The following is a 19,131-nucleotide window of genomic DNA, read 5'->3' on the forward strand; positions in this document are numbered from 1 at the left end:
AATACCATAGACTAACAGGGGCATCGGATAGGATACACACCATTCACTCAATGGAGGGGCTATTATTAGCTCCATGATATTCGCCAGCAGTTCTGACCTTGGGGTGTTTGGGGATCCACTGGGGCAGGTGGCATAGAGAAAATAGCAGAGGGCTTACAGGAATCATGGAGGGGGCAGCCTTAAGTCTACTGATGATGTAACAGGCGTTTGAGGTCAGTCCAATACCACTGTTAGATACTATTGAGAGGTAAAGTTACACGGTTACTGTCGAACTGACCTCTGGAAAACGTTTTAGAAAACTTTTGACAATATTAACCAGAAAAGAATTTAGTCAATAATAATTTCACTAGCCTGGTTCAAGAGCATAGGGGGACAATAATAACAAATACTATGTGCTAAAATCCAGTTGTTCTAACTATCCATCCAGGTGTTGAACCTCTTCTTGGCCTTGCTGCTGAGCTCGTTCAGCGGTGACAACCTGGCGGCTCCAGAGGAGGACGGGGAGATGAACAACCTGCAGATCGCCACCAGCAGGATCACCAGGGGCATCGACTGGGCCAAGGCCTACGTCATCGAGCAGGTCTGGATCATCATCGGGAAGCAGCCTAAGGAGGATGGAGACGGGGCTGACGGTAATGGGGGTAGTAACGGGGATGTGGACGGCCTCCCAAAGGACAGCTTGGCTTTGAAAAATGTAAACTCCAGTGACAACCCAAAGGCTGATTTAGAGCTTAAAATGCTGGACGTTTGGATAGACGACGTTAACCCAAGTGGATTTCTTACAAATTACAATTTGACCCTGGATGTGCCTATTGCCAAAATGGAGTCGGATGATGACGAGGATGACTGCTCTGAAGAGGAAGAAGGAGAAGGCGCAAATGGAAACGCTAAAGAGGATACTGAGGTAAGACCTTTGCATTACGGATGAGTTAAACATGACACAGGCATCTGTTCCCACTGGGCACACACTGGTTGAATCGACATTGTTTCAGTTCAATGAAATGACGTTGATCCAACGTGGAATAGATGTTGAATTGATGTCTGTGCCCAGTGGGTTATATTTTGAGCGTTCATTACAAGCAATATAGAGAGTTATCAAGACTAAGGCTTCAGACTGACAAGAGAAATAACCAATGTACAAGCACATGCACATCATATATTGTTATCTATTGCCAATTATATTAGTACTAGTATTATTCTATTCAGTATCAGTATTGTTGTAATACTGATAAGATAAAGAGCATTTTCCTTTTGGTACATTTTATGAGGTCTTTGGTTTCTTATAGTCATGGCCAAATCACTTAAGCAAACTACAGTATTTTTGTTCTGCGGTGACAATCAAAAGAATTCTGTCTGCTGCTGACATGCAGGGTAGACTACCCACATAAAAAATCCTACAGTTTACTATATAATACTACAGTACTTACTATAGAAGTATGTAGTAATATGTATTATACTGTTGAATACTGTACTACACACTGTAGTATCCCTCAATCATGTGTAGTACTTACTATAGAATGTTGTAGCACTGTATACTGTAGAATACTATAGTAAATACTACAATATTATCCACCAAAAAATACTATAGTAAATAGTGATGCACTGACATGACATTTTTGGCTGATACCGAAATCCAATATTTTCCTTGCCAAAAAAAAACGATTACCGATAACCGATATTTAAAAAATGTGCGGCCTTTTAAGCATTCTAGTACAGTGAAATAGTTAACACACACACATGGACTCAGCGGTATAAGGCTCTGCATCTCAGTGCAAGAGGCGTCACTACAGTCCCTGGTTTGAATCCAGGCTATTTCACATTCGGCTGTGATTGGGAGTCCTATAGTGCGGCGCACAACTGGCCCAGCGTCGTCCGGCTGTCATTGTAAATAAGAATTTGTTCTTAACTGACTTGCCTAGTTAAATAAAGGTCACACACACACACACACCACATGACCAAAAATAAATTTTTGGGGCATTTACGTATGTCCCCATTACCATTACCAGTGGGGACATACATAAAACCAATTTCTTTCACTTACTTGCTGTGCTGTTTCGTTGTTCATTTGTTCAGTCGTTTCATTCTCAACCAGGATTTCTATGGAATGCCGTTTGGGTTAAACCAATTTCTTTCACTTACTTGCTGTGCTGTTTCGTTGTTCATTTGTTCAGTCGTTTCATTCTCAACCAGGATTTCTATGGAACGCCGTTTGGGTTTTTGCGTGTCAAAAAAGATACACGTCAAATAACAGTATTTCACTTGTCAAATAACACGGCATCTGTTTCAGTATCTAGGTGTCATAATCTAAAATAACCCTAATTTATAAGACAGTTCTTATTTGATTAATGGTGGTCGGACCCATCTATATGAAGCTAGCCATAATAAGGATTAACCACAATAGTGGACTTTGCGATTAGCCTTCAAAATAAAAGTATGGCATAATTCTACTATTTGTATTCATTTGCATCACTGTCAATGACATTCTTTTATTTTGAAGGCAAACCGCAAATTCCACTACTTTGCCTAATCATTATTGCGGCTAGCTTCACAACACATAACCCGGTCTGGTCGAGCCTCACTAGCCAGATGAAGCTAGCTGGCTGCTTATAATGTTAGCTTCGGGCAACAGGGTTAAGTAGCTGGCTAGCGATTTATTTTCATGAACTGAAGTTCAATTTCAATAGGCGAACAACAAGTGGCAACCTAGCTAATACTTACTCACAAAGATTCCTAAATCATTGCTGAGAATAATCAAAATGACTGCAGTTTCTACTGGTCATTGTTTTCAGGCTGGTTGTATTGGTGCTAGCTAGGTAATTACCAAGCTAAAGCTAGCTACCCCAGAAGTTGCGGTCGAGCAAATGATGCTTTATTACCAACGCGGTATTGTAAACACATCGTTCGTGGCCGGTGTTTGCTTGTTTGCAGACTTTTTTGTACAGCTTTGACAGTGCTAAATGTATGTTTTTGGGACACGCCAAGACCCAAACGTCATTCCATAGTATGTATGGCGTGAAGCTAATAGCAGTGACTCTATTATTGTGAAACGGTAGGGTAAGGGTTGGTAGGGTAACATTTGAAAAATAGCGCACTTGATACTGAGTCCCGCTGCTCGACCAGTCGGCGAAAGCCAACATCACCCACGACAGAGAACGGAATTCCATTATCTTAGCTTTAATGGATTTCGCCTTTGAGTTGTCTCGCTGAAACGTTCTTACTCTTTCAAATAACTGGTCGACTTGTTGACTGCTCGATCCGCACAGCAGACATTGTGTGGGCTAGGTTAGGAATGCTGTGTTGCACGTGTAGCGCCAAATTTTATGTGGCGTTATTACGTCATGTATCTACGTTATATAGGAATGCATGGTAGCTTTGACATAGGTTTTTAACATCGCCGTTAAACTAGACAACGGCCGATACCGATGTTGGCATTTTTAGCTAATATCGGCCGATTCTGATATGTTCACCGATATACCGTGCATCCCTAATAGTAAATACTCCAGTAATGTCTGCAAAAACAGTACAGTCCGCAAAAACATGACTATTGTAAATACTACAGTATTTAATTTGCAATTACCCTGGCCATTCCCCTCCCCCATATCCCAATTTGTGACAAGTGAGAAACCTACATGCCAAGTATAGAGCAGAAGCTCTGAACTATCCGTTCAGACCCCAGTCCTACCGACCTTCCTACAGGTTATGGAAAATTTGCTCTTTTAGTATTTCTCCAGTAGGTTTCCTCAAGGAGAAAGCCTTCACTTCTATGTTAAAGATAAAAGTAAAACACAACAGTAAATACTACAGTATACTACAGTCACCAAAAACACTACGGTAAATACTACAGTATACTACAACCCGCAAAAACACTACATTAATTACTATACTATATACTACAGTTTTCTTTAACTACATTAATTAAACTATAGTTAACCGTATACACCACAGTATTCACTGTATTGTTTCAGCAGACTTTGATCCACAAAAACACTACAGTGAATACTGCTGTAAAGACTGCAAAACAATTTACTGGGATCAGCACCATTAGACCCAGATAGAAGCTCATAAAGATCACTGCCACAGAACATCTATCTATCTCTGATCGTCTGGTTGCAAAGTGAGGAGAGACCATGTGACTGTAAGACGGAGCGTGGGAAAGAAGACCAGCGCAGCATGTTAAGCAAACCTGACACACACAGCTACCTGCATACTCACACACACTCCTAAAGGAAACACTTCACACCACTCATACTCTTACTGTGTCGGGGTACAAAATCAAAATCAATGAAAGCTAAATGTATTTATGCTCTATATACAGTACCAGTCAAAAGTTTGGACACAGCTACTCATTCCAGGGTTTCTTTATTTTTACTTTTTTTCTACATTGTAGAATAGCAGAATAACACATATGGTAGTAACCAAAAAAGTGTTGAACAAATCAAAATATATTTGAGATTTGAGATTCTTCATAGTAGCTTTGATGACAGCTTTGCACACTTTTGGCATTCTCTCAACCAGGCATTCTCTCAATTAACAGGTGTGCCTTGTTAAAAGTTAATTTGTAGAATTTCTTTCCTTCTTAATGCGTTTAAACCAATCAGTTGTGTTGTGACAAGATAGCAGTGGTATACAGAAGTTAGCCCTATTTGGTAAAATACCAAGTCCATATTATGGCAAGAACAAATCAAATCAAATGTTATTGGTCACATACACATTGTTAGCAAATGTTAATGCGAGTGAAGCTTAATGCTTGTGATTCTGGTTCCGACAGTGCAGTTCTATCTAACAAGTATTCTAACAATTCCCCAAGAACTACCTAATACACACACATCTAAAAGTGGTGAATGAGAATATGTACATATAAATATATGGATGAGCGATAGCCGAACGGCATAGGCAAGGTGCAATAGATGGTATAAAATATGGTATATACATATGATATGAGTAATATAAGATATGTAAACATTATTAAAGTGGCATTATTTAAAGTGGTGTTGTTTAAAGTGACTAGTGATCCATTTGTTAACGTGGCCAGTGATTGGTTCTCCATGTAGGCAGCAGCCGCTCTGAGTTGTTTAGCAGCTGTTTAGCAGTCTGATGGCCTTGAGATAGCAGCTGTTCTTCAGTCTCTTGGTCCCAGCTTTGATGCACCTGTACTGACCTCACCTTATGGATGGAAGCGGTGTGAACAGGCAGGGGCTCGGGTGGTAGTTGTCTTTGATTATCTTTTTTTGCCTTCCTCTGACATTGGGTGCTGTAGGTGTCGTTTGCCCCGGTGATGTGTTGTGCAGACCGCACCACCCTCTGGAGAGCCTTGTGGTTGAGGGCAGAGCAGTTGCCGTACCAGGCTGTGATACAGCCCGACAGGATGCTCTCGATTGTGGATCTCTAAAAGTTAGTCAGGGTTTTGGGTGACAAGCCACATTTCTTAAGCCTCCTGAAATTGAAGAGGCGCTGTTGCGCCTTCTTCACCACACTGTCTGTATGGGTGGACCATTTCAGTTTGTCGTTGATGTTAACGCCGAGGAACTTAGAACTTTCCACTATCTCCACTGCTGTCCCTTCGATGTAGATAGGGGTGTGCTCTCTCTGCTATTTCCTGAAGTCCACGATCATTCTCCTTTGTTTTGTTGACGTTGAGTGAGAGGTTGTTTTGAGGACACAACACTCCGAGTGCCCTCACCTCCTCCCTGTAGGCTGTCTTGTTATTGGTAATCAAGCCCACTACTGTTGTGTCGTCTGCAAACTTGATGATTGAGTTGGAGGCGTGCATGGCCACACAGTCGTGGGTGAACAGGGAGTACAGGAGGGGGCTGAGAACACACCCTTGTGGGGCCCCAGTGTTGAGGGTCAGCGAGGTGGAGATGTTGTTTCCTACCTGGGGGCGGCCCGTCAGGAAGTCCAGGAACCAATTGCACAGGGTTGGGTTGAGGCCCAGGCCCTCCAGCTTGATAATGAGCTTGGAGGGTACTATGGTGTTGAATGCTGAGCTATAGCTATCACAGTGCCATCCGTTTTGTCACCAAAGCCCCATATACTACCCACCACTGCGACCTGTACACTCTCGTTGGCTGGCCCTCGCTTCATACTCGTCGCCAAACCCACTGGCTCCAGGTCATCTACAAGACCCTGCTAGGTAAAGTCCCCCCTTATCTCAGCTCGCTGGTCACCATAGCAGCACCTACCTGTAGCACGCGCTCCAGCAGGTATATCTCTCTGGTCACCCCCAAAACCAATTCTTCCTTTGGCCGCCTCTCCTTCCAGTTCTCTGCTGCCAATGACTGGAACGAACTACAAAAATCTCTGAAACTGGAAACACTTATCTCCCTCACAAGCTTTAAGCACCAGCTGTCAGAGCAGCTCATAGATTACTGCACCTGTACATAGCCCATCTATAATTTAGCCCAAACAACTACCTCTTTACCTACTGTATTTATTTATTTATTTTGCTCCTTTGCACCCCATCATTTCTATCTCTACTTTACACTTTCTTCCACTGCAAACCAACCATTCCAGTGTTTGTTTGTTTTTTTACTTGCTATATTGTATTTACTTCGCCACCATGGCCTTTTTATATTTTTATTTATTTATATATATATTTTGTTTGCCTTCACCTCCCTTATCTCACCTCACTTGCTCACATTGTATATAGACTTATTTTTCACTGTATTATTGACTGTATGTTTGTTTTACTCCATGTGTAACTATGTGTTGTTGTATGTGTCGAACTGCTTTGCTTTATCTTGGCCAGGTCGCAATTGTAAATGAGAACGTGTTCTCAATTTGCCTACCTGGTTAAATAAAGGTGAAAATAAAATAAAAAATAAAAATAGTCAATGAACAGCATTCTTACATAGGTATTCCTCTTGTCCAGATAGGATAGGGCAGTGTGCAGTGTGATGGCGATTACATAGTCTGTGGACCTGTTTGGGCAGTATGCAAACTGAAGTGGGTCGAGGGTGGCCGGTAAGGTGGAGGTGATATGATGTAAGGTGGAGGTGATATGATTTAAGCAAAGAGAAATGACAGTCCATCATTACTTTAAGACATGAGGGTCAGCCACTAAGGAACATTTCAAGAACTTTGAAAGTTTCTTCAAGTGCAGTTGCAAAAACCATCAAGCGCTTTGATGAAACTGGCTCTCATGAAGACCGCCACAGGAATTGAAGACCAAGAGTTACCTCTGCTGCAGAGGATAAGTTCATTAGAGTTTACTGTACCTAAGATTGCAGCCCAAATAAATGCTTCACAGAGTTCAAGTAACAGGCACATCTCAACATCAACTGTTCAGAGGAGACTGTGTGAATCAGACCTTCACGGTCAAATTGTTGCAAAGAAACCACTACTGAAGGACACCAATAATTAGAAGAGACTTGCTGGGGCAAAGAAACACGAGCAGTGGAAATTTGTCCTTTGGTCTGGAGTCCAAATTGGAGATTTGTGGTTCTAACCGCTGTGTGAGACGCAGAGTAGGTGAACGGATGATCTCCGCATGTGTGGTTCCCACCGTCAAGCATGGAGGAGGAGGTGTGATGGTGTGGGGGTGCTTTGCTGGTGACATTGTCTGTGATTTATTTAGAATTCAAGGCACACTTAACCAGCATGGCTACCACAGCATTGTGCAGTGATACGCCATACCATCTGGTTTGCGCTTAGTGGGACTACCATTTGTTTTTCAACAGGACAATGACCCAAATCACACCTCCAGGCTGTGTAAGAGCTATTTGACCAAGGAGAGTGATGGAGTGCTGCATCAGATGACCTGGCCTCCTCAATCACCCGACCGCAATCCAATTGAGATGGTTTGGGATGAGTTGGACCGCGGAGTGAAGGAAAAGCAGCCAACAAGTGCTCAGCATATGTGGGAACTCCTTCAAGACTGTTGGAAAAGCATTCCTCATGAAGTTGGTTGAGAGAATGCCAAGAGTGTTCAAAGCTGTCATCAAGGCAAAAGGTGGCTAATTTAAAAAATCTCAAATGTAAAATGTATTTGATTCAATTTGTGTTATTTCATAGTTTTGATTTCTTCACTATAATTCTACAATGTAGAAAATAGTAAAAATAAAGAAAAACCCTTGAATGAGTAGGTGTGTCCAAACTTTTGACTGGTACTGTATATAATTATACGAGGTATATATATATATATATATATACGTATGAGGTATAGATATATATATATATATACCTCGTATATTTGTTTTAGTGTCTTGTAAATACAGGGCATGCTTTTGTCAGTTCCTCAGCAGGCCAAGTCATATAACATTTGTTTCATTCAGGAGCTGAAGCCTGAACGATTGAGTAATGCATACCTTTGGCGTGCCTCTAAAATGGATCAAATGACATGTTTCACATGACAGCTCCGCTTACGGCTAAACCCATGGCATTTCAACTCTGACCTCTGCTTTAGCTACCCCAGCTGAGACCCATTTCTCGGAATATGGTGTAAATAAATTATAAAAGGGTAAACAATTAGTTTGATCACATAAACAAAACATGCAATAAGACAGACACTACATCTTGTCAAATTATCAGACAGTGCATATTGACGCACGGTATAAATAAACAAAGCCAGTCTTTTTTCATATTAACTCGCAGTTAACATATAACATTATTGAATTACAGTTTATGTCCTTCAGTGCAGGGGTTGAATAACTCTTTGGAGCTGACATGTTTACAAACTTTGAAGAGACTGTAGGGCAACAGTTGCTATGTCCTACTTCTTTCCCACAGTGTGTTTACTCATTAGTCTAACGTGACAAGCGGCACTGTATGTGAAAGAGAGATACCATATGAATCTGTGACTGGGAAAAGAGTTATAGACACATAGGTAACTTAAATCAGTACTCGTCTTACTAAACCACATCATTTTGTGCTGTGTCCCAGCAGACGCATCTTTATACAATCTGCTCAAAACAGTGAGTAAATAAAGGTCATAGTAAGTTGATGATATAGAATTACATGTGTCTCAATCCAACCCAGTGGGCATGATTAACCTCTGATTTCAAGATACGATAGTATCTTAGTTCACATTTGCGATAGTTCACAAATGCGATAGTTCACATTTGATGTCTTTTTTTGCTGTAAGATTAGCTACAAATGGGATATCCCATATTATCTCATACAGATGTCTCTCCCACTACAGTTAAAGAAACCTATTGCACCGGACAACGCCTCTTCAATATGCAGCACAGTGGACAATCCCCCTGAAGTGGAGGAAGAGGAGGAAGAAGAGGCAGACCCCACCAGCCCTGAGAACTGCTGGACCGAGAGTAAGAGGATCTCCCACTTACAGGCTTGATGCTACCATGGGAGTCAATATACACTGAACAAAAATATAAATGCAACATGTACAGCGTTGTTCCCATGTTTCATGAGCTGAAATAAAAGATCCCAGAAATGTTCCATATGCACAAAAAAACGTATTTCTCTAAAATGTTGTGCACAAATGTTGATAATCCATCCACCTGACAGGTGTGGCATATAAAGAAGCTGATTAAACAGCATGGTCATTACACAGGTGCACCTTGTGCTGGGGACAATACAAGGACACTATAAAGTGTGCAGTTTTGCCACAGATGTCTCAAGTTTTGAGGGAGCGTGCAATTGGCATACTGGCTGCAGGACTGTCCACCAGAGCAGTTACCAGATAATTGAATGTTCATTTCTCTACCATAAACTGCCTCCAATGTCGTTTTAGAGAAATTGTCCAACAGGCTTCACAACCGCAGACCACATGTATGGCATGTGGGCGAGCGGTTTGCTGATGTCAACGTTGTGACAGAGTGCCCCATGGTGGTGGTGGGGTTATGGTATGGGCAGGCATAAACTATGGACAACGAGCACAATTGCATATTATCGATGGCAATTTAATGCACAGAGATACCCGTGATGAGATCCTGAGGCCCATTGCCGTGCCGTTAATCTTTTATGAACTGTAACTCAGTAAAATCGTCGAAATTGTTGCATGTTGTGTTTCTATTTTTGTTCAGTAATACTGTAGTTAACCTACATCAGCCTCCAATGATTCACTTCGTTGTTCAGGAGGAGAGAGGGAGAGAGAGCAGGGCTCGGTTACTTGGTGTAGACTTGTTTGAGTCATGTTGCATTTCCCTGGTTGATATGACAATGGCTATACTGCCTATTTAAGTGGAGGTTCCTTGTATGGTTCAAATGGTAGAATACACTTTAAGTGAATATGAATTCATTAGCACTCATCTCCATTCATTCATTCTTTTTTCTTCCCCTGCATTGATTGTAACTCTGAAATCCCCGAAAGATTAACGGCACGGCAATGGGCCTCAGGATCTCATCCCGGGTATCTCTGTGCATTAAATTCCCATCGATAATATGCAATTGTGGATAGTACTGGTAGATGGGGTGCGAGGTTTGTTTTGCCTAATCTTACTAATATGTTCTCCTTCCTCAAATCTCTGCTAGAATGCATTGGGCGATGCCCTTGCCTTGATTTTGATATCACCACGGGCAAAGGGAAGACTTGGTGGAACTTCAGGAAGACATGCTTCCTCATTGTGGAGCACAACTACTTCGAGACCTTCATCATCTTCATGATCCTGATGAGTAGTGGAGCTTTGGTGAGATAGAGTGATGCCTTCTTTCAGTGCAACGCGAATAACCAACATACGGTGTTTTGAAACAGCTGTCCATAATCTTTTGCTCGATTCGTCACAGGCTTTTGAAGACATATACATTGAACAGCGCAGGACCATAAAAATCATCCTGGAATATGCTGATCAAGTCTTCACCTACGTGTTCATTATTGAGATGCTCCTGAAGTGGGTGGCTTACGGATTCCAGGCCTACTTCACAAACGCATGGTGCTGGCTGGACTTCCTCATTGTGGATGTAAGTCAAAGTAGTAACCCCAGCCCATCTGTGTAGTGCATCCTCGTCATAATAAGCTATATTTTATTTGATCAACATGTATAAGTCATATTTAATCAATATAAATGAGCAATATTTCAGTTCATTTGAGAAAGCTAATCTTCACATGTTATTGTCACATCCCAAATCTCCAAGGTGTCTTTGATTAGCTTAACGGCTAACATCCTGGGCTATGCTGAACTTGGACCAATCAAATCTCTTCGAACTTTAAGGGCTTTGCGGCCCCTCCGCGCCCTGTCCAGATTTGAGGGAATGAGGGTGAGTGAGAAGTCTTTCAAAAGTCGAGAAAACCGAAACAAGAGAGCTGGTGTATTTGATGAGTCCCAAACATGTAAATCTGTGGCCCTAGAAATGAAAAGCATTTGCTGATACATTTTCAAGAATTGATCAACAATCCAAAGAGTATTTCACTCCAATGAGTCTCAGCAGTTCAACATGAATCCCTTTTTACATACTGTACAAGCTCTTCTTTTACTAGGGATTTGATTTGTAGGTTCTCAAATTGGTAGGTTTTCAAAAAAATGAACCCTAACGCTTTCCACAGGTGGTGGTGAACGCTCTGGTGGGGGCCATTCCTTCCATCTTCAACGTGCTTCTAGTGTGCCTCATCTTCTGGCTCATCTTCAGCATCATGGGAGTCAACCTGTTTGCTGGGAAGTACTACTACTGCTTCAACACCACGTCTGAGGAGAGGTTCTCTGCTGACGTTGTGAACAACAAGACCGAATGCTTCCAGCTAATGGAGGGTAATGACGACGTGCGCTGGATGAACGCAAAGGTCAACTATGACAACGTGGGCATGGGCTACCTCTCCCTCCTGCAAATAGTGAGTTTCGAAACAGGTTGCTTACTAATGATATAGCCTGCTACCGTTCTATAGTTGAAGTTGTTTAAAGTGGTAATACGGGTGTTGGCCTGTGTTACATGTACATAGCCTACTGTTTCTCAGTGGTGGAAAAGGTACCCAATTGTCATACTTGAGTAAAAGTATAGATGCCTTAATAGAAAGTTACTCAAGTAAAAGCTGATGTCACCCAGTAAAAGACTACTTGAGTAAAAGTCTAAAAGTATTTGGTTCTAAATATACTTAAGTATCAAAAGTAAAAGTATAAATCATTTCAAATTCCTTACATTAAGCAAAGAGGCACCATTTTCTTGTTTTTAAAATGTATGGATAGCCAGGGGCACACTCTAACACTCAGACATTATTTATAAAAGATGCATTTGTGTTTAGTGAGTCTGCCTGAGCAGAGGCGGTAGGGATGACCAGGGATGTTCTCTTGATAAGTGCGCGAATTGAACCTTTGTCCTGTCCTGCTAAGTATTAAAAATGTAACGAGTACTTTTGGGTGTCATGGAAAGTGTATGGAGTAAAAAGTACATACTTTTCTTTAGGAATGTAGTGAAGTAGAAGTAAAAGTTGCCAAAAATATAAATAGTAAAGTAAAGTACAGATACCCCCAAAAATTACTTAAGTAGTACTTTCAAGTATTTTTACTAAAGTACTTTACACCACTGCTGTTTCTTACAGTATACATTTTTCTCTCATGTCCAGGCAACGTTTAAAGGATGGATGGATATAATGTATGGCGCTGTGGATTCACGTTTTGTAAGACACTTCCTTCTTAATACTGTAGTAATAATAATTATACACTTTGAAATGAGTATGACAACCAACTGATTTCTTTTGATTTTATCCTCTCTGTTCCAACAAGGTGGAAGACCAGCCCATATATGAGGATAATGTTTACATGTACATCTACTTTGTCATATTCATCATCTTTGGGTCCTTCTTCACCCTGAATCTCTTCATCGGTGTCATTATCGACAACTTCAACCAACAGAAAAAGAAGATAAGTAGCCGTCCTACAGCCTAATATCACTAAATACCAAACACAGCATGAAATACATTTCTAAAACACATTATCACAACAATACGATACACATATAAATGACTAATATTTTAGGTCACTGACATGCACGTGAAAGTAACTGTATGTCTCTATACTTTGGAGGGAAAGACATTTTCATGACAGAGGAACAGAAGAAATACTACAATGCCATGAAAAAGCTTGGTTCCAAGAAACCACAGAAACCCATTCCCAGACCCCAGGTAAGCACCTGCTAGGGTTACCGGCTAATTGCCTTAAGAAGAAAATAATGTATATTCCATTGCATCTACTGTACTACTGTACGTGACCCACCCCTTACACATAATTTCATTGACAGTATTCTTAGTTCAAATACAAGTGTATCATCACCAATGTTTAAGAGGAAAACATTCAGCCAAATACAGTACCACTCAATGAGAAGGTATTGCCCAGACTTTATCACTATCTGCTCTTGTCCGCTTCTGTTCCTCCCCCATGGCAATATCTTTCCTTCCAAAGTATAGAGACATACTGTTATTTTCATGTGCATGTCATTGACCTAACATACCTCTAATTCAGTCGGTTTTATCCTCTCCTTCTCTTGGTCTCTGTTGATTGGCCGGTTGAAGAACAAATTCGCAGGCCTTATTTTCGACCTGATCACCCAACAATTCTTCGACATCTTCATCATGGTGCTGATCTGCCTCAACATGGTAACGATGATGGTGGAGACGGACGGCCAGAGCAAGGAGAAGGAGGATATACTCTTCCTCATCAACCTGGTGTTTATCATCGTCTTCACCACAGAGTGTATCCTCAAGTTGATCGGACTGCGGCAATATTTCTTTTCCGTCGGCTGGAATATTTTTGATTTTGTCGTAGTCATTCTCTCCATCGTTGGTAAATATGAAGAAATGATTGTATTCATTAGTCATGTAGCTACAGAATTCTTTATTTTTTTCTGAAATGAAACATGATTGAAGAACATAGTAATTACAATGAAAACTAAAATGTTGTTATTTTCTTTCCATTCCAGGTTTACTGCTGGCGGACCTCATAGAGAAGTATTTTGTCTCACCTACCCTTTTCCGTGTCATAAGACTGGCCAGGATTGGTCGAGTTCTGAGACTCATCCGAGGAGCTAAAGGCATCCGGACACTGTTGTTTGCCCTGATGATGTCACTTCCTGCTCTCTTCAACATTGGGCTCCTGCTCTTCCTCATCATGTTTATCTTCTCCATTTTCGGAATGTCCAACTTTGCGTATGTCAAGAAGGAGGCCGGAATAGACGATATGTTCAATTTTGAAACTTTTGGCAATAGTATAATTTGTCTGTTCATGATCACAACCTCAGCCGGTTGGGATGGTCTCCTCTCACCCATTCTGAATAGTAGACCTCCGGACTGTGACCCGGACGTGGAAAATCCCGGCACAGATGTAAGAGGCAACTGCGGCAGCCCTGGTTTGGGAATTTGTTTTTTCTGCAGCTACATCATCATGTGTTTCCTTGTTGTGGTCAACATGTACATTGCCATTATTCTCGAGAACTTCAATGTGGCCACAGAGGAGAGTGGCGACCCGCTGTGTGAGGAAGACTTCGAGATGTTCTACGAGACCTGGGAGAAGTTCGACCCTGACGCGTCACAATTCATCGCCTATGACATTTTGTCGGAGTTCTGTGACACGCTTAAAGACCCGCTCAGGATCCCCAAACCCAACGCAATCAAGCTGATCACCATGGACCTTCCCATTGTCCCTGGGGATAAGATCCACTGTCTGGACATTCTGCTGGCGCTGACCACAGAGGTGCTGGGAGAGTCAGCGGAGATGGATGCCATGAAAGAAAGCATGGAGGAGAAGTTCATGGCCAACAACCCCTCTAAAGTGTCATACGAGCCAATCACCACTACCCTGAGGCGAAAGCAGGAGGAGGTAGCAGCTGTTGTTATTCAGAGAGCCTATCGTAAGCATCTGCTGAGACGTTCGATGAAACTCGCTTCCTACAAGTACCGCGAGAAGAAAGCGTTAACCAAGGAGGACGAAGCGCCGCCAGAGACGGAGGGAATGATTGCCATCAGGATGAACAAACTGTATGGAAGCCAACAATCCCTCGGAGTGGATGACACCGTTGTAGATATGGATTCTCATGAAAAACGGGAGAGCAACGAACTGACAGAGACACAACCTCCTGTGGAGACCGCTGAAGAGCCGCCGCCTGTGGAGCTTCAGAACGAGATCCTCTTGCACTCTGCCCCCTTTGTCATCCCTGTCTCAATCCGTAACTCACAGCTGAAAGAGTCCGATGTTTGAATAACTAGTGCAACCAATGGATAAACACCGCATCATCACGGTCTTCTGTCTTTGACGATGAGACTGCTTGTTCGTCTCCAAAGTCCAACTTTGGTATGTTTGGCTTGGGTCAGAGACAAGGTTGTCGCTAACTAAGACTGAGGGACACATTGAGCCCAGCCCACTGAATCAAAGAGATGATAATATAACGAATATAGCAGTCAATTTAATTGATGTTGATGATGATAACCTGGAATGTATTGACTGAGAAATCCTAGCTATTGTTGGCAAGACAATCACCAAAGCCTGAGCTGAAAGTTTTGGGCCCATTTATGGATGTAAGCCCAGTTGTGGTAACAGACCCCTTGTAATATATAGTTCAGAATTAAATAACCTAAGAGATAGGTAGCAATGTGTAAGATAATAATAAGTCAATAAAACTCCATCTCACAAAAATATACCTTTCAGTCCCCTGAAAGTAATTTAATAAATATGTTCCTTTTCGTATTTTTATGCCTTTTTTTATTCAAGATGTATTCTTCAAATCAAATCTGCACTTGCAGTATTAAATTGCAACAAAAAAGGCCAACAATATTCTCAGCTGTATCTTCAAAGTTTAAATATGACTCCAAAAACAAGATTCTCAAAAAGTATGATAGTTTTTTCATTTGGAATTATGAGTTTCGGTACATCTGTCATTTTAATCTAAACTTTTATTACTGCCCTAGCATTTTCCAAATACTGGTACAAGAAGGTCAAATAAAAATGTTAAATATATTTTTCAGTGAATACAATTGTATTTTGAAAAGTTATTATTTGTTTGGTTTGACGTATTTGGCCAACACTTTTGTGTGTTCATTTTAAGGTATTAAAGTAAATACTCACACTGGGATGTACAGTATATACAAAGTATTTTATAATTTTTTTACCCAAAATATATTTAATAATAAATATGACCTGTGCCTTTAACATATGAAATGAGAAAAAACTTTAATGAAGGAACAGGTTTAGAAAAAAGATGGAGAAATGATTAGCATTTGCAATAATCAACTAATTCTGCTGAATAACACTTAATTTGTCAAATTTTTATAAGGTCATTTTTCTTTTATTGTCGAATTTCTTAATTTTCTGTATATTTCCTTTGATTTTATTTTTAAGGAAATTGACTTTATTTTGTTCTCATTGTAGTAACACAAGTACTACTAACAGTGTTCGGTTTTTAATCTGCAATTATTTATGGTATTAAGCAGTATGATGATAGAAATTCATAATTACATATCTTCACAATAGGAGCACATGCTGAAAATGTACTGGTCCGTTTATTGGAACATGGGGCTTGTAAACACCAGAGTTGTTGTTTTTGATTTTCACAAGGGGCACATACTATATGTGTTAACGTTTCAGCTAAAATTACCATACAAGTCTTAACACAGAAATGTCTTAATCATGGGAATGCAGTAGGATAGCACCTTGAAACATAAGTTGTACTGGAGAATGAAGCCTTGTTGGGAATGCAGTTTATTCATTCAAAAGTGGAATGTTAACTACTTTTTAATGATACTTTAATATCAATCTCACCTAAATGTGTGTACAGGATCTTACACAATCTCTGTTAGAAGAGGCACATTTGACTGATACTAATACACTCCGATTAGCACAATCAAGCACACTGCGATTTCTTTGGAAGCTTGTATGAGAAACGCATGGATTAGCTACACATGCATGGAACCAGCTTGAGTTACTACTACAATTCCTAATTTCACCGTCAAATGTGTGTCCGTTTGCGTTTCGAAAACAATGTGTGGAGGACAATTCAGATAACATATATACATTTTCTATTTATTTCAGTGATTCAATAATTCTAACCAATTAGTACTTCATTACAAGGGGTCTTGAGTTTGAATTAAGGACAAATACTAAGTTAGCAACTGCTTACTTTTGTACACGCTCTTCCATGTTTGTTAAGCCAAGTGTGCCTATACGTAAGTGCTACCGACAACAGCAGTTCCTCCAAAGGGAGAGGGGTTTGCCTCTAAATCATGTTCTATGCACAGTGTGAACATTCAAGCGGAGGACCTTGGAATTGTGAAATGTAAATGATATAGATATCATGCACCATTGTTTACAAAACGAATACTGTGTGAAAGAAGTAGAGAAGGATGTCATATTGTATTTTTTTTCTGAGGCTGAACGCGTGCTCTCAGCGTGGCCTGTACATATTGTATGTTCAATGCTCAATTGTGGAGGTTTTTGTAGATTGTATTATCGATATAAAGAGCATTTCATTCATGTAATGGTGAACTATAAACGCAAATACACAGCGGTACATATTCTGCTTTAAAGCTTTACTTTCTAACAATTCTAATACATTTCAAATAAAAAAAGAAAGATGGGTTTGGGTGCTCTGCCAGTTGTATTGTACTTCAAAAATATTTCGGAGGGATCTTTATGATGTCTTTGTTTACACGCATACTGGATATGCCATCTGCTGGAGAGCCTTGCATGTCACAGCTTGTCTGCCAGACATGAGTAGCGTTCAGTTATCTCACCTTTACCAGTCACGACATCTCTGTTCCCAGTTATGATCAGTAGCAATTCCCAGATGTGACGTTTTTCCTCTGGAGTACAAGAATACATGTAATCCCTTAAGCATTTGTGAATTCTGAGATGTAGATTTTGTTCATTTCTCTATTTCCTGTGGGGCGGTGCATAACCAGCAGTCTGATATCTATTTAAACCTATAGTGTTAGGACTTAGTTCGCGGCCCATAAATACTCTCTCACCTTATTATCGTGCCTCAAAGACATTGATTAGATAGCTCTCACAGCCATACCATAGCTTTATCTGTCATGTAAAAGACTTACAGGATGCACTAAATGTTGTAAAAATCCCTTATGCATATGATGAATGTATAATTCAACTCAAGAGAAACATAATTTATATTTAAACAGTGGTAGAACATTTAGTTCGTTTCCTGCCAACACTATCAATGCAGCATTACGTTTCAAAAACAAAACGCTCTGTTCCAAGTGCTGATCTTTGGTTGTGTTCACTTCACATGAAAAACATTAAGCTGTGCCTTCAGGACGTCTCACCCAGCAGGCATATGACTGCAGCAGCAGCAGTACTGTAATCAGAACCCGTTGGGTTTGGAGCAGTTGCCCTCCAATAACCAAGCACAACCCCTCTCCTCTTCCCCAGACACACACACGAGCGCACACACACAAACACACACACACTCTCTCTTTCTCTAACCAGGCCCTTCCTTTAGGAGAGTGGCGGGGGCAATGGGGCTCTGGCTGGAAGTGTCTGCCGGACTATTCCTCTCCGAGTTCCAAGCATACAGCACAAGTCAGGGGTCATCGGTGCGTAACGACCTTAAGACAGCGAGGGTCTGTGTGTTCTACATGTCTCTCTTTAGTTTGCAAGACCAGGAGTGGGACCACGACTATAATGTTACACCCATTCACTCCTCACACTGACTGACCAGTCCCTGTTACACATGCCAAGCTTGGCCCTATGACCGACCAGTCCCTGTTACACATGCCAAGCTTGGCCCTATGACCGACCAGGAGGTCAAGGAGATTAGCTACAGATGTTATCTACATGCTTGTGATGACTGGAGGGAAGGGGCTTGGGTGTGGTGACCATAATGAGCAAAATAGAGGCTCACTCAAATTCTATCACATCACAACTGCCAGCTAATATAACTTACTAGTCTAACAATCTGATAGTGTCATGAATGTGTTTCAAAATACAACAAATGGTGCCATTATCATGTTATCATTTAATTTAAAGATATGTCATGTGTAAGTGCGCTATAAAGGGTTAGAGAAAGCCATTTCAGTGTAACTTTTGTTTGTGTAGTCTATATGTTTTAACTTCACGGTCACTGAGCGGTGAGGCTTTTCCTTAAACTCACTTAGGACAAGGTTTAGTTTCAAGTTTTATTAGTGGTTTGTGCAGAATAAACATGGTATACAATCCAACGAAATGCTTACGGTCAGGTTCCTTCTCGACAATGTAACTTGAATAAGAAATAACAAAAGACAAGAATACGAACATAAAGTAA

The 19,131-nt window shown here is 40.9% G+C and overlaps 1 protein-coding gene and 1 non-coding gene across 2 annotated transcripts in view; both read left to right on the forward strand.

Annotated features, from left to right (window-relative positions):
• The window catches only part of LOC139565005 (sodium channel protein type 4 subunit alpha B-like), a 50,207-nt gene extending 32,755 nt beyond the window's left edge, over window positions 1-17,452 (forward strand). Inside the window, exons 17-27 of the mRNA XM_071384993.1 lie at window positions 428-904; window positions 9,140-9,266; window positions 10,435-10,589; window positions 10,687-10,860; window positions 11,035-11,157; window positions 11,444-11,725; window positions 12,455-12,508; window positions 12,615-12,752; window positions 12,908-13,012; window positions 13,400-13,670; window positions 13,807-17,452. Of these exons, the coding sequence (XP_071241094.1) occupies window positions 428-904; window positions 9,140-9,266; window positions 10,435-10,589; window positions 10,687-10,860; window positions 11,035-11,157; window positions 11,444-11,725; window positions 12,455-12,508; window positions 12,615-12,752; window positions 12,908-13,012; window positions 13,400-13,670; window positions 13,807-15,080 (3,180 nt within the window). The 3' untranslated portion in view covers window positions 15,081-17,452. The remainder of the gene's footprint in view (window positions 1-427; window positions 905-9,139; window positions 9,267-10,434; window positions 10,590-10,686; window positions 10,861-11,034; window positions 11,158-11,443; window positions 11,726-12,454; window positions 12,509-12,614; window positions 12,753-12,907; window positions 13,013-13,399; window positions 13,671-13,806) is intronic.
• LOC139565580 (U7 small nuclear RNA) lies at window positions 3,703-3,757 on the forward strand. Its single transcript, XR_011672946.1, has one exon. It is a non-coding gene; the product is annotated as a U7 small nuclear RNA (small nuclear RNA).
• Window positions 17,453-19,131: the final 1,679 nt, after the last annotated feature.

This window comes from Salvelinus alpinus, chromosome 36 (assembly GCF_045679555.1).
Source record: "Salvelinus alpinus chromosome 36, SLU_Salpinus.1, whole genome shotgun sequence".
Classification (NCBI taxonomy): Eukaryota; Metazoa; Chordata; class Actinopteri; order Salmoniformes; family Salmonidae; genus Salvelinus; species Salvelinus alpinus.